Source organism: Meriones unguiculatus, chromosome 19, assembly GCF_030254825.1.
Source record: "Meriones unguiculatus strain TT.TT164.6M chromosome 19, Bangor_MerUng_6.1, whole genome shotgun sequence".
Taxonomy (NCBI): Eukaryota; Metazoa; Chordata; class Mammalia; order Rodentia; family Muridae; genus Meriones; species Meriones unguiculatus.
Window position 1 is genome coordinate 35,316,897 of NC_083366.1, and position 15,615 is coordinate 35,332,511.

Below are 15,615 nucleotides of genomic sequence, written 5' to 3' on the forward strand. Positions count from 1 at the left end.
ATCACTCAAGAAGATGGTTTTTCTTAAGCATTAACCAGTTATTTTTATTAACTACTTCTCTACCTGTCACAGAAAGAAACTCTTAGGTCTGAAATCTTTATACATATTTTGCTTAATGCTATACTTTCTTTAATACAGATTCAGACATTACTATAAAAATTGTTTGTATTTTAAAAATTCTAAACACCTATTGTTGGTATAATGTTCTTATGGAATGTATACAATTTAACCTTGTTCATTCAAATGCTGATTTCTCTACACCACCATCTGGTTTCAATCTGGACACTGCATTGTGATGCTTATTCTAAGCATCACCTGTCTTAAGTTTATGTAAACATGCCACCATTTGTTCTCTGTATTGTCAATAAAACAAGCAGCCAATGCTGTGCAATGGAGAAAATAGGGTGGGACATCCTGGTCTGGAGGGGAGGAGAAGGAAGCGAGTGGGAGAGTAGGAGAGAAGAGATCGGCAGGGAGAACTTAGAACCAGGAGGAGAGATGAACCGGACCTAAGATATGACTAAACGCAAGTGCAATGTGGGAAATCTGAATGGGAGGGAGCTATGCAGGCTTGGTGGGTTAGGATGGAGTAACTATTGCCCAGCACTGTGCTCTGGGTTAATTAAATAAATCCCAGTCTCTGTGTGGTGATATGGGTATACAGCTGGTTTAGGAATAACCATGATTAACTAAAAGAAATGTTATTAACCAACAGCAACCTATATTATAAGGAGAGTGGCAAAGTGTGACCATGAGACAAATGCTGAGAAATGGACTGCTACCGGAAAAATGGGTAGCATCACTGTGATCCCTGTACCGTAACAGCAGTAGAGATGCTTTACTCTTAAAGACCAACAGTTTAGTAAAACAAAAGTGTCTCTGGGTACTTGAAGCTGTAAAACCTGAATATGTATGTGTGTATCCACAGTGGCCAGAGTCACACACTGATATCAAAGTGGAAAGACACTATTCAAGACAGTAAACAATTAACAAGCAAGAAGCTCCAGTTATCCCCATTTCTGGAAAGAATGCTGTGTGAACAAGATCAGGCTCAGCAGCACCTGAAGTCGGCTGTGGCGGCAAAGGACTCCATCTCCGTGATAGAGAAGACACACAGGAACCCCTCCCCACTTCGGAAGTAGTTGTCTCTGATCGCAGCGTAGTCCTCCTGCCCAGCTGTATCTAAGATGTCGATCTGCACTTCCTCTCCATCCAGCACCACCTTCTTCCTGTAGCTGTCTGCTTTGGTAGGTTCATAGTCCTCTACAAACTAGAAAACACACAAAATACATCCATTTTAAAGTTATTATTTTTTACTCTAAAAACCATCTTATTTAGAAATCACTACTCTTTACCTGTTTTCCCCAAACTATATCAATTTTCATTTTAGATAACTGGTCAGCTTCTTTATCTGCAAAAAAGACTGAGTTAAGTCTTGCTTCTAGACTGTTTACAGCTTAAAATTAGCCCATTTTCTTTTTAAAAACACTACACCTACAAAAACATTACACATATACTTTTATCAAATTTAGCATCCCACTCTAGATGACTCCAGATCTACAAGATTTTGGTACTAGAATTGTGGAAAAAAATTTATGTTTTTCCACAATTCTAGTACACAATGTTTAGATAAGTATCACCAAGTCTTTTCTCTAAATGAGACAAGTCAGTACACTATGGACACCACTCTCTAGGAAAACCTTAACCCAACTATCTGACCTTAAACAGTGTCATCTCCACTTCCATTATTATATACACATATTATTCACCTCATGGTTCTATCAGTTACTAGAATTTACCTTTGACAGCAGGGGTCCTGAACGACTACTTACTCTGGCGTATGTATCCTAAGTCTAGCACAGTAAACAGCACACGGTAGACTAGTGCCTCTCAACCTTAGTAATGCTGCAAACCTTATGGTTGTGGTGACCCCCAAACATGAAATTATTATTTTTGTTACTTTGTAACTGTAACTTTACTACTGTTATGAATCGTAATGTAAATATCTGTGTTTCCTGATGGTGTTCAGTGACCCCTCTGAAAGTCATTCAAGCCCAAAAGCGGTAGCAACCCACAGATTGAGAACCACTGTGGTAGACAGTCACTGTAATTATTTAAAACATAATGTTTTAGTAGCTGTAATGATTATCCAACATTCTACCATATTTTTTTTCTAACACTGTGCTTAACCATTTATTAAAAGTTAAAATACTGATGCAGGCTGGTAAGATGGTTCAGTTGTTAAGAGTAGTGGTTGTTCTTCCAGAGGACCTGAGTTCAATTCCTAGTACCTACATGGCAGCTCACAACTATCTGTGCCAGTTCCTATGGATCTAACACCCTCATTCAGACATACTTGCAAGCAGAACACCAATGCACGTGAAATAAAAATAAACACATAATTAAAACCAGGCCACAGAAGATGACAATGCAGCCACTCCTGATGAGATCTGATAGAGTAGGATCAGAAGGAAGGAGAGGGGGACCTCCCCTATCAGTGAACTTGGGGAGGGGCATGCGTGAAGAAGGGGGAGGGAAGGTGAGATTAGAAGGGGAGGAGGGGAGGGTTTATGGGGGGATACAAAGTGAATAAAGTGTAATTAATAAAAGTTAAAAACAAACATTGAGAACCCCAACATCTTGTGGGAGGGAAACCAATACCTGGCTCTGAGCAGGCTTTGCTGAGGTGTCTGGCCAGTATCACTTTTTTCTGTGTACTAGCTTGGGAAATATCTTTGCAAACCTCTTTGAGGACCTTTTCTTTTCTTTTCTTTTTTTTTTTGGCAGTGGACGGGTAGGGTAACACATTCTCAGGATGGGCCTGGATGTGGCAGGAAAGACAAGAATTCTCTAAATTGAAGCATGGTGAAACAATAATCACCATTCCCACTACTGGTTCCAGGGTGGTGATTGCTGAGTGCAAGAGCATCAGCTTCACCATGAGGTGTGCACAGCCAGGACACGATCTTGCTACTGTGGTGCTACTTCCAGAACACCCATGCTTGATCTTCAAAATGGACAGCAATGACGGAGGGTATATGCATGAGGTTCTCGAAAAGCTCATGAGGATACTGGCTGAGGCTGAGCTCCTGGTTTGCTAACAAGCAGACACCAACTAGACCTCCCCAGTGCCACAAAGCAGCTGAAATCACACATGTGCATACTCTCTATGCACAAGAACTGGTACATTTAGGTGATCTGTCACACCAGCGGGGATAGCTCTGCAGAGGATCAGACTGGCTGTCTAACCAGTCTGGAACCAGAAGTGAACCAGACCCTTCCCCAGCTCACTTCTTGTCTGCCCTTAACTTGCCTCCCATGCGGCAAGTGTGACTCTATGGTCCTGTGTGCCAGAGCTAGCTCAGGGGTTGATCATGTATATATACAGTCTACAGTCAGATTCTTATTTAATGTAAATAGTTTCTGTTTCTACTCAGTTTCTGGTACTCCTCTGCAGTATTACTTAGCCTTCTGATTCTGAAAAGAGAATCAACTCTCTGCTAGTACTGAGAAAGGATCTGGGTGTCAGTGCCTGGAGGCACTGAGCTATAGGCCATTGTCAGTATCCATTCTGGTGACTGATTTTCAACCCAAACTCAGTGCATAAAAAAAAAAAAAGGAAGAGGAAAAGGAAAAGAAAGACAAGAACACCTCAACACACATAAGGGTGCACATGCCTGGGTAAGCTATGCAGTAACAGTCTCAAACTAACCTATAGGATTGCCTGCTACCCTGTGGGAACAAGCCACCATCATTTTCATGACAACAGTCAAGACCCTGTGACCTGACTGTCTTTGGGTCACCTGCATTCCATAGCTTGCTTGTACTTATGGTCACAGAGGCACCTAGAAGTGGGTTAGCAGCCATAGGGTACAGGGCCTGGCCTTGTCCTTGGCTGGTGAGAGCTGGACCAGATGGGAAACCACATTCCTACCTTATTCTTGGGCTTACTTAGCCATGCTGGGAGCAGATCAGGAGCTGGTCCAAGTTGAGAGGGTAGGTCCATTCCAGCCCTACATCCTTGAGCATACCTTATCTTCATGTTTGAAACAGCTGCCTCCCTCAGCCTACAAGGGTCTGATCTGCCATACAAAGACGACCTCTATTTTTTTTTTTTCTTTTGTGTTTTCATAAACACTGAAGAGGCTGTGCTGTTCAGTCTGTCTTGGGGAAACCTCAGAACTGGTTTATTTAGAATGTGGACCATTTTACTGCTTTTAGTCCGTAATTAGTAATCAACTGTTTTGAATACTTGTTTTCAGTTGTCACTTAGACAAGCACTGTAATTACAGCTATTAGAATGAAGTCTCTTAACTATTCTAAAAAAGTTAAAACATAAATGTTCTTGTTTTTGGCTTCCTTGCTGGCAAGAAAGGAACTACTGCTGGGCATGGTGGCTCAGGGGCTGTAATGTTGCCAAGTGGGACATTGAGGCACACAAACAAGCCAGCACAGACTATGGAGTGAGGCCCTATCTCAAATTCCCACCCAAAAAGGGGAAGGAAGGACTAATACAAATATTAGAGAAGATTAGATATGAAATCAACAGTATACAAAATGCAAATGAACAAAAAAAATTATTGCTTCAGCCGTCTTCCAGTTTTGTTTTTTAGCTTGGGGTCCAGAGACTGGCTTTTCAGTTTTTGACTGTAAAATTAAGTAGGTACAGATGTTGGCTCTGAACTTAAAAGTGGGAAAAATATTACTAGGAGCTTTCAAGTATTAAAAGAATCCAACCAAGTAACACTAAAACTAAGCTACAGGAATACTCTGTCCAAACTCAACCTTTGCTCTTCAGGTGAAGTCGGCACTTACCTCATCGTACATGAACTGCAGAGTCAGGGCAGACTTGCCCACACCACCACTGCCCACCATGATGACTTTGTGTAAGGCCAGAGAATTCTGACCCTTGGGCTTATTTGCAGCCATCCTGTTTTCCAGAGTCTTCAGAGGATTAAGAGGAATCTAAGGCAAATGAAACAGGGAGGGGTCAGAATACTCCTTAGAATTCCAGTGAAGGAATAAAAACAATGACCTTGGGTTCAAGACACCAGCTCTTTTTGCAGGGATTGTAAGCAGATAGTAAGTGGAGTGGACTGTACACTCTTAGAGGGAGAATCTCCATCAGAGAATGCCTTAGCAATGAGATAAGCCAGTGACTCAAGGGCATTTCTCTTCTAATAGATTCTGGAATGAGCTGTGACTAAATGTAAAGTTCCCAGGGCAACCACTAGTGATACAGTTGGGCTATCAATTACATTGGAGTATCTTAACAGAGTATGAGAAAAGGCTAGCGGATCATTTTATTTTCATGTTAATTCATACAGACAACGTTTAAAGAAATGTTCCTCACCTTCAACCCAAAATTTGTCCTGCCTACAAGATGTGCAGGGACAAAGATGGAACAAAGATTTGAGGGAATGGCCAACCAAAGACTGGCCTACTTGAGACCCATCCCATGGGAGAAAACCAATCCCTGACACTAGCACTGTTACTCGGCTATCTTGTAGCCAGGAGCCTAGCATAAATCCTCTGAGAGGCTTCATTCAGCAGTTGATGGAAACAGATGCAGAGACCCACAGTCGAACAGTAGACAGAGCTCTGGGGAGTCCTATAGAAGAGATGGGGGTATGACTGAGGGAGCCAGAGGGGTCAAGGACTCTACAAAGGACCTACAGAGTTAACTAACCTGAACCCATCGGGGCTTACAGAAGACTGAGCCACCAACCAAAGAACAGGCATGGACTGGTCCTAGGTCCCTTGCACATATGTAGCAGATACGCAGCTTGGTCTTCATGTGGGTCCCCTAACAACTGGAGCAGAGGGCCTCTCTGACTTCAGTGCCTGACTTTGGATCCTGCTCCTTATCCAGCCTCAGTGGCAGAAGATGTGCCTAATCCTACAGCAACTTAATGGGGCCAGGGCGGGTTGGTACCCATGGGGGACTTCCCCCTTCTCTGAGATGAAGGGGAAGAAAAAAAGGAGGGGGGCACTGGGAGAAGAGGAGGGAAGGCTTTGATCAGGATGTAAAATAAATAAATAAATAAATAAATAAATAAATAAATAAATGAATGGAGACAAAAAGAGAAATGTTCCTCATAACTTCAGTAGGAAACAAGACTGCCATTTGCATTAAGCACCTCCTTGAAAAGGTTTGTTGTAAGTGAAGAAACATCATCCAACAACTAGTAACAGACTTAGAAATAGGATTCCAGCAGTGCATAATTCAACAACCATGTTATGGGAACATCTGTGGGTTTTGGAGTAGTTAGTATAACTTGACTGCTTTAATGTAGCATGCCCTCATTTCCTTAGAACATCCATTTGTTTTAATATATTAAGGCTCCCAACCCAGAGTCTAGATTCTTACGGACGTTGTGGTAGTGATGGGTACTAATGGCACACAGTTGCTTTTGGCCAGAGTATCAGGTTTTAGGAGGAAAAACAGGCTGCAAAGTCACAGCAAACACTGAGTGTGGGGTGGCTCAAGCAAGGCTTTTGCTGTTAGGTAATCAAGGGGTTACAGCTCTCTCCTTAGAACCTCCTCCACAAGTTCACAGACCTATCCCTGTCTGCCCACTTCACTGTGTCCTGTGTCTCAGCTCAATTCAGCCAAATCAGTCAAACCTCTGATTTCCTTCTGATCTTTAACGCTCTTCTCGGCCTTCCACCTTTGCCATCAAGCTTCCTGTTTACCCAGCTATCTCTTCTCAGTTTTGGGGTCTCAGCCTTACCTAAAACACTCAGTTTGAGTCAGACTTTCTTTTGCCCTGTGTTTCCAGGTAGCAGCTGATACTCTCCTTTTACAAGCCTCACCACAATCTGAAATTGCCTAAGTATATGGTGGTTTAGTTCGGGTTTCCTCAGGTATAGTATGGCAGAAGCCACTGTCTGCAGGGCTACCACATCTATTTGGTTATGTATTTATGTACTTTTAATTTCATTATCATCATAGAGTTATGTGCTTGGGTACACATCATGTCAGAATGTAGGCATGCATATGCCAGAGTGGACATGTGGAAGATCAAAATTGGATGAACAGGCTGCCTGGCTATCTTGCTTCAGGTCTGTCACAAGGAACAAAGCAGTGAATGTGTAGTGGACCAAAGATTTGCATCTCAATGAAGGTCAGGAAGAAAAGAAAGAAAGGAGAGGAATGGGGTCCCAATATCCCTTTCAGGGGCATGCCCCAAAGGACCTAACCTCCTTCTATAGGTCACGCCTCCTAAACATTCTACCATTGACCAATAGCACTACAAGTTAGCAATCAAACTTTCATGTCTAAGATAGACTCTATAATAACTGATCCAGATGTTGTTTTATTTGGTAAATATCTAAGGTCGCTTCATATCAGAACATTAGACATACATTAAAGAAAAGAAAATTCCACTAGTGCTAAGTACAATGCATAAAAGAAGGGTCTGTGTGGAGGTAATGGGATAAAAAGCAGTCAAGACTGACTTCTCTGAAGAGGAGACATCTGAGAGCTGAGAACTGAAGTTCATGAAAGCAGTAGCCAGTTATGAGGGTGGAGCACTTCAGACATGGGGAATACAGAGCACAATGAACCTAAAACATGAAGGAGCTGGCCTGCCCTGAGGATAGAAAAAAGCTTGTGAAGATGAAGCCTGGTAAGTACATGAAAGCAGCATGAAGTAGGACTGAAAAGTAGGCAGAGGCAGGGTCACAAAGGCAATAGAGTCATGGAAGAGTGTTTGGATTTTACTATGAGCACACCAAGAAGACTACAGACTTTTAAGGCAGGAGCATGCTATAATTTCATTTGCATTTTTAAAAAGATTGCCCTGCCTGATATGTGGAAAACTGATGGCACAATTATAAGAGCTGAAAAATAGTTAAAAAACCTTGGTGGGACATGTCTGTTACTTGGAAGATGAAGGAGAATCCAACAGTTCAAGGCTTGGCTACAACGGAGCTCAAGGTTAGCCTGGATTACAAGCAATCCTGTACCATTCCATCCCTCCCTTCCCAATAGACTTGAAAATACAGGAGTTGTTCTTAGCTGTACAAACGGGAGAAAAGAGGTGTGGGCTGCAATGGCAGGCAGTAGCAGACACTATAGAAATGCAGGTTCTCAACTATTCTCTGGAATTAATACTATGTATACCAGGGACAATAACATTTACTGAGCACTCACGAAATGCCAGGCATCATTTTGACTATACAGTACCTCAGGGTAGTTCATTTATGGACAACCCGATGGCATATGCATTGTTTTAGTTTCCAGGGTCAGATGAGTTACATGAGTCGCAAAGGTGAGATAAGGTCAAGAAAGAAGGAGGCTACAAATGAAAAATGCAGATGGTCTTAGTGATTTCCATTTCTTCAATGGAATGTGACCACAGATAGTCAGAGAGTGAGAATTCAAAAGCAAGCTTGGCTAACTGATCAATAGAATAGAACATGCAGGAACCAATCTAAATATATACTGTGATACTGGGCAAAAAAGGTGGCACATTACGGGCAGGGGTAAGGGTGACAGCAATGCAATGAAGGGTCTTAGGTCAGTTAGCAAGTGAAAAGAAAAAATAGGCAAGTTGATTACACTTTATTGCCAAATAAGTTAAAGACTGAGATGAATCAGATAAAAACACAGAAGTGCTTTCATAGTCTTAGTAAAGGGAAGTAAAAATACATAACTGTAGAAAATATCTATTAACTCATTTTTATAGTTTATATATAGTTAATGTACATGAAATATACATTTTAGGCTGGTTGTGGAAGAACATGCTATAGCCTCAGAACTCAGGACACTGAGGCAGGAGGACTGCAAGTTTAAGACTAGCCTGGACTACATAACAAGATCCTGTCCCATCATACTACTAACAGTAATAGTTATGACAATAGTTTCCCCATGCAAGAATTACTGTAAGTAAGAGCAATGTAGGAAACTGTGAAAAATGAAATAGAATGGCTCTATATAAGTTTAAGAGAAATACAACTAAAAGTATTAGTTGGGATATCTTTGTTTTACTCATCAGATGCATTTTTTTTTCCCCAAAGTTCAGCAAACTTTAGCTCCTTTGACCTATTTTAATATGGTCAATAAATAAAGTGGTTTTTATGTTTTTGAAGGGCTGTAACCAAACCAAATCAGGATTCTGCAACAAAGAACATAGCCTGAAAGCCTAAAATACTACTGGCACTTTACAGAAAATACTTGCCAATCTAAGTCCAGGCTACTTTGTGTCTTCTCAGGTTCACACTGGACCAAAGTCCACTCTGTTTCCAGATGTACCCTGGGCCCACAGGACACAGTAGCTGTCTGTAGGCCCAGGAGATCTGGATTCAGTATGCAATCCTGCCTCCATTTCTGACTACAGTAGACTCTATGTCCAAACTTGCCTGCCACAGCTGCTCCAGATGTAAGAGACTGCCCTAGCAGCTGGCCTCTGGTCTTGGCTGGGCTCCCTTGAGACACCCCAAAGCCACCCAGCCAGCCACCCTGCCTTGTGATTCTAGTTTGGTGGGCTAAAACTCATACTAAAAGACAACAAACACAACAAATTCAGGAGTTCAGGTCTCACTATAAAAACAAAAATAATTAACAAACCAAGACAATATGGCCCACCTTAATCACAACTTTCATATTAATGTCCCCTAGAATAGATGAAATTCAAGACACAGAATTCAAAAGAACTATTATAAACATCTTCAGCTAGTTTAGAACATTTAAAGAGGCAACAAATACCTGAACTTAAACAAGACAGGAAAGAAAGCACAAGTAAACTGCTGAGTGGAATAATGACGATAATGGATATAAAAGTTAAGTTCAAAAAAGAGAAACACTAAAGAAAACTCAAACTGAATCGAAGCAAGAAATAAACTAAGTCCAATAAAAAAACTCAGTGAATGCCTCACCAAAAGAATGGATCATGTAAAAGACAGAAGAGTAGGGCTTTAAGAGAAGATATAGAAACCGAATCATTTAACCAAAGAAAATAACAAATTAAAAAAAACACACTAATGGAATATAGATGGATTGAGATAGTATAAAAACCAAATTTACGAATTATATGCATAAAAGGTGACAAATGCCAGGCCAAAAGAACAGTTACTATTTTCAATAAAATTATATAAAAATTCCCAAATCTAAAGAGATACCCATCCATGCAGGAGAGGCTCATAAAACACTGAATAGAGCAGAAAGGAAACTGCCCATCTATAATAGTTAAAACAGCAAAAACAAATACTGAAGTTAGGTACTAAAAAGCTGCAAGAGAGAAGGGCCAAGTCAGAGATAAAGGCAGGCTCATCAAAATAACAGCTAATTATTTGATGAAAACTTTCAAAGCCAGAAATGCTTAGAAAGATGTATTCCAAGTTCTGGAAGACATGATTACCAACTAGACTATTACACCCTGTAAAGATAATTAAAACTGAAGGAGAAATAAAAACTTTCTATGACATAAATAGACTAAAGGAATAAATGACCACTCAGCCAGCTCTATAAAGGATCCAGGAAGAAATACTCTGGACTGAAGAAAGTGATATATGTGTCCAAGATGGCACAAGAAGAATAAATAATACTAAAATTAGTAATCAGAAAAGGTCTAAGAAAACAATACAAAATCAACAAAACAAAGAGTATAAATACACGTTTCAATACTATGAAAGGCCTCAATTTCCTAATAAAGAGATACAGACTAACGGAGAGGGTTAGAAAACAAGATTCATAGATGACAAGATAGAAAAGGATACTCTAAGAATGTGAATCTAAAAATAATTATTCTACTATCAGACAAAATAGGTTTTAAAACTAGTTAGAGAAAGGTCTTTTCATACTTATTAAGGGAATAATCCTTCAAGAGAACAGTATAATTCTATGCACCAAACAGAGGTGCAATTTTATAAGACAAATATTACTATGTGCAAAACCCCTGATTAACCCAAATTAACCCCAGCACAGTGGTGACTTCATTGTCACCAATAGATAGGTTACCTGGACAAGAGAAGGGGAAGGTGTGGAGGAAGAAAAAAAAAAAAAAAGAGAGAAAAGGGGGAGAGAGGCCAAGGTGGGGATAGGGGGTGAGAATTAAATGAAACCATAAATCAAACAGAGCTAACAGCCAACTACAAAACATTCTACCTAAACACTAAAGAATATACATATCTTTGTAAAAGTTCAGAGAACCTTTTCCAAAACTATCAGGACATAAAGTAAGCCTCAACAAATACAGAAATATTGAAATAACTGGGCAGTGGTGTGCACACCTTTAATCCCAGCACTTGGAAGGCAGAGACAGGTGTATCTCTGTGAGTTTGAGGCCAGCTTGGTCTACAGAGTGAGTTTCAGGACAACCAAGGTTACACACACACACACACACACACACACACACAACAAAAAAAAAATAATAAAACAAAAAAGAAAAAAGAAAGGAAGGAAGGAAGGAAAAGAAAGAAAGAAGAAAGCAAAAGGAAAGGTCTCTTGGTTGGACCACACAGCACACAGCCTCAAATGAGCTATCTCTATCAAGCTCCCTGCCCCTTACGGCTCAGAAGAGGTGAAAAGAATGTAATAGCCAGGGGTCATGGAGGACAAGAACACAAGGCCCTCTAAATCAACATGAGCAAAGCTTCTATGAACTCACAGGGACTGAGGGAAGCATGCACAGGGCCTGCAGGGTTCAGCACCGGATCCTCTGCTTGTATACTATGGTTTCCAGTTTAGTGTTTTAATGGGATTCCTGTGTACAACCTTATCAGTCTGATTCTCTTCTCTTGAGCTCTTTTCCTTCTGATTGCTTTGTCCAAATCTGGTGTGATAGTTTTTATCTTGCTATATTTTATTTTGTTGTATTTTATCATTACCCCTTAGAAGCCTGTTTATTTTTTAAGCAGACAGAAAGGGAGTGGATCTGGATGGGAGGAGAGCTGGGAGGAACTGGAAGGAGTGGAAGGAAACCGTATTCAGGATACATCATGTGAGGAAAAAAAGTTCTCACTGTGCAGGAAAGCCAGAGCTACAATGAGAGACCCTGTTTAAAAAAAAAAAAATTCTTATCCTCAAAGCCATGTGACTATTGCTTCTTTGGGTCTAAGTTACTTTACTTAATATAGTATATTCTACTCTCACTCCAGGTTCACTGAAAAACCCTTTCCAAAGTAATATGATTTAAATAAGCTGCTTTTTTTTTTTTTTTTTTTTTTTACATACGATAAAACTGAAGAAACACAGAAGGTAGCATGATATATGCCAAACCTTCATTTTTCATATGAGGAAAAAGATGCACCAAAAGAAGTTCCAGGAAGTTGTGGTAGAACAGTGGTTCTCAATCTTCCTAATTCTGTAACCTTTTAATATAGTTCCTCATGTTGTGGTGACTCCCCAACCATAAAGTAATTTCTTTGATACTTCATAATTATAATTTTGCTACTGTTATGGGTCATAATATAAATTCTGATTGAGAACCGCTGTGGTAGAATTAAACCCAGAACTGACCAGGATTCAAGGCAGGCTGACATGACTGGCTTACACAATAACAGGACCATGAATGGTAGTTTCCAGATTCACTAACCTGTCATAGTAAAAGCAGAGTTTAATTTGCAGCAGGACTAGTCAGAATGTGGCTTAGTAGCTTCTGACTGAGCAGGGGGTTAGAACACACCTTGGCTGCAGTAGGGGCTTTAGGAAGACAAAGCCTTGTTTCAGTAGGCGCTTTAACAGCTGCATTCCAGCGCAAGGGAATCAGCAGCAGCTCTTACATCACCTCTCTCTTCCCCAGTTCTTGCTGACCAAGAATCAGTACCTGCCTCATAACTAATCCCAAGTGAGCCAGCCTTGACTCTAAGGGCTTGAAAAGAAGAAAATAAAAGATGAACGCTCTTTATATGCTATTTTACAAGAATTCAACCCAAGAACGACAAGCATGAATAGATGAAGCCTGGGTTTCTTTATTTCAAGTCAAATAAATTCTTAGGCCTAATTATAGTTGTTACTCTCATAAACTAAAGGAATATTTAGAACTAAGAAAGATCAAGTAAGGCTGAATTTTGAATTGCAAGTTACATTTCAGTCAATAGGAAGCAACTATAATGAAGCATGGGACTAAATAAATAAAAGACAGTAGGATAAGAGTTGTTTTGACTTTGACCTTCAAAAACATCCACAGACTAAGGACAGTATCATAAGGACGACAAAGCTCTTCCTATGAGTACTGCCTGCACTGTAACTGAAGGGAAAAGGGAAACCTACCTTATAAAAAAGTGAATCCTGACCACAGGTTAAGATATTAAACTCAGTGCCCCCTTCCACTACTCTTTTTTTTTCCATCCTTCAACTCTTAAATGTTGTATGTTAATCCTGATGCATTTTGCAATGTCTGGGGACATTTGGGTCAACTACCAAAATAGATTTGTAGATACCTAAATATTGGTATAAAAAATAAGCTCTATTAGGACTGACATGATGACTTAGAATTTTACAAAACAACACTTTACAAGTATTATGTTTAGATGGGAAAATAAACCCCTGATTATCAAAATGTGACTGACCTCCTCTATGTATACTTTAGAATTTTACTTGCAACAGGTTTACTGAAATACATTAGATAGTAAGTAAACTGCACATACACATTTGGACATTATAATAGCCTCTTTCTGCTACACTTTTCTCTATAGACCTGATTTTCTGCAACAGATTAGTTAAGTATTTTCTAGGGTTACATCAAAATGAAGTTAGCAAAATGTACTGCTTTCTTCTTGTAAACTGATTTCTTAAAAATTAAAAAAAAAAAAAACTAAGGAAAAATAAATTGCTTGCCTGGCAAGCGTGGATTTGCAGAAACCAATAAACAAAAATGTAAAAACTACACATATTCATGGGACAACATACACTGCTTTGTTTGGCTTCTTTCATTCAGCCTAATTCTGAGTGCCATTCCTGTTGCTCGCATCAACAGTTCATTTCCTTTTATTACCAAGCAGTACTCTGCAATATGGACATGCTGCAATTCCTTAACCATCTACCCCCTGAAGGGCATTTTTATTGGTTATGGTTTTCAACATCTGTTGACAAAGGGACACAGGGTAATGAAGTAAAGATAGGCTTTTCAAGGCGGATGTTGAAACAATTAAATGTACATATGTGAAAATTTACAATCATATCTCATACCATATAAACAAGTGGACCATTCTAAACACAAAAACTAAACCCACACATCTGGAAGAAAGCAGAGGCATGTGACCCTGACTTAACTTCTTATTAACATCAAAAGCAAAATCCATGAAAGATCAAATGGATGAAGTCACTTTCATCAAATTGAAACTCTGCCCCTGAAAATACAAGTAAGAAAGTTAAAAAGATAAGCTATGAAATGGGAGATGATTTTTACAATTAAAAAATGCTGAGGAAAAGAAAAAAAAGTGCAGATTTTGCCTTACTGGCAAAATCTTTCTAGCTCATTACTGTAAAAGTATGGAATGAACTGCCTGTAAGTGCACATCAAAGAAGCACCAAAAATGGGGCGGAAGACTGGGCTGGTTAAATTCCTTCTCACCCTATATACACATTTTAGTTGTTTCCAAGATGACCACTTCAATGCACATTTGCTATAATACTCAGTAATAACCAGCAATAGTTTTGTGGTTCATACAACTCAATCAAAATGTTCTTAGTTAAAACATCTGGGGGCTGTAGAGATGGCTCAGTGAGAAAATGTTTGCTGTCCAAACCTGGGGACCTGAGTTTGAATCCCCATCAATCACAAGAAAGTCACTGTAGTAAACCCATAACCCCTAGCATTTGTAGAAGGACAGGTGGATGTTGAGAGATCCTGTCCTCCCCTTCCAAGTCAGAGTTTCCCTGGGTAGCCTTGGCTGTCCTGTCCTGGAACTCATTCTATAGACCAGGCTGGCCTTGAACTCATGAAGATCCGCCTGCCTCTGCTGGGATTAAAGCATGTGCCACCACTGCTCAGCTAAGAGAGATCCTGTCTTTTGAGAATAAAGTGGAAAGTGATAGGGGAAAACACCCAACATTTTCCTCTAGCCTCCACAAACATGAGCACGGGCATCCACACCTGCCCACATGAACACACAAAAATAAAAGGTTTTTTTTTTTTTCCTCTCAAAGCATATACCTCTAACCCTTGAGAATAATGAGTTTTAGGCAACCCTAGACAACAAGCAAGACAGTTTAAAAAAAAAAAGAAAGAGACAGAAAGAGAGAAAGAAAGAAAACTGCCATTTTTTTTCAAGTGGGGTAAAGTGGATGTGCCCATAATTGGTAAAGAAAGCTATTTAAACAGAGTTGCTTTTGCACAGCTTTCTCTTCCTCCTGCCTGCTTTCCAGATGGTTAATTCCTCAGTGGTTTCCCAGCATTCTAGAGAAGATTTCTATTAGTGCTTCTCACCATGTAATCAGGATTTCCTGGTGCAGAGCTGTCTGTTTTAATTCATCACATACACTTTCTGTAAAGGACTCTACACACAACACATCTGGACAGGAAATGACCTTGAAGAATAGTTTATTAATAGCGGTAAAACTGAGTTATACCCCTGGAGGAACAGGAACCCTACCTAGAATTCTTCTATGGATGAAGCTCAGCAGTAAAATGATTGCCTAGTATGTTTAAGGCCCTGGGTAAAGTTACA

The 15,615-nt window shown here is 39.9% G+C and overlaps 1 protein-coding gene across 1 annotated transcript in view; it reads right to left on the reverse strand.

Moving 5' to 3' along the window:
* The window catches only part of Rala (RAS like proto-oncogene A), a 49,930-nt gene that overhangs the window by 9,429 nt on the left and 24,886 nt on the right, over nt 1-15,615 (reverse strand). The window contains exons 2-3 of the mRNA XM_021631368.2: nt 4,816-4,965; nt 1,062-1,270 (exon numbers count right to left, since the gene is read on the reverse strand). Coding sequence (XP_021487043.1) covers nt 1,062-1,270; nt 4,816-4,929 — 323 coding nt within the window. The 5' untranslated portion in view covers nt 4,930-4,965. The remainder of the gene's footprint in view (nt 1-1,061; nt 1,271-4,815; nt 4,966-15,615) is intronic.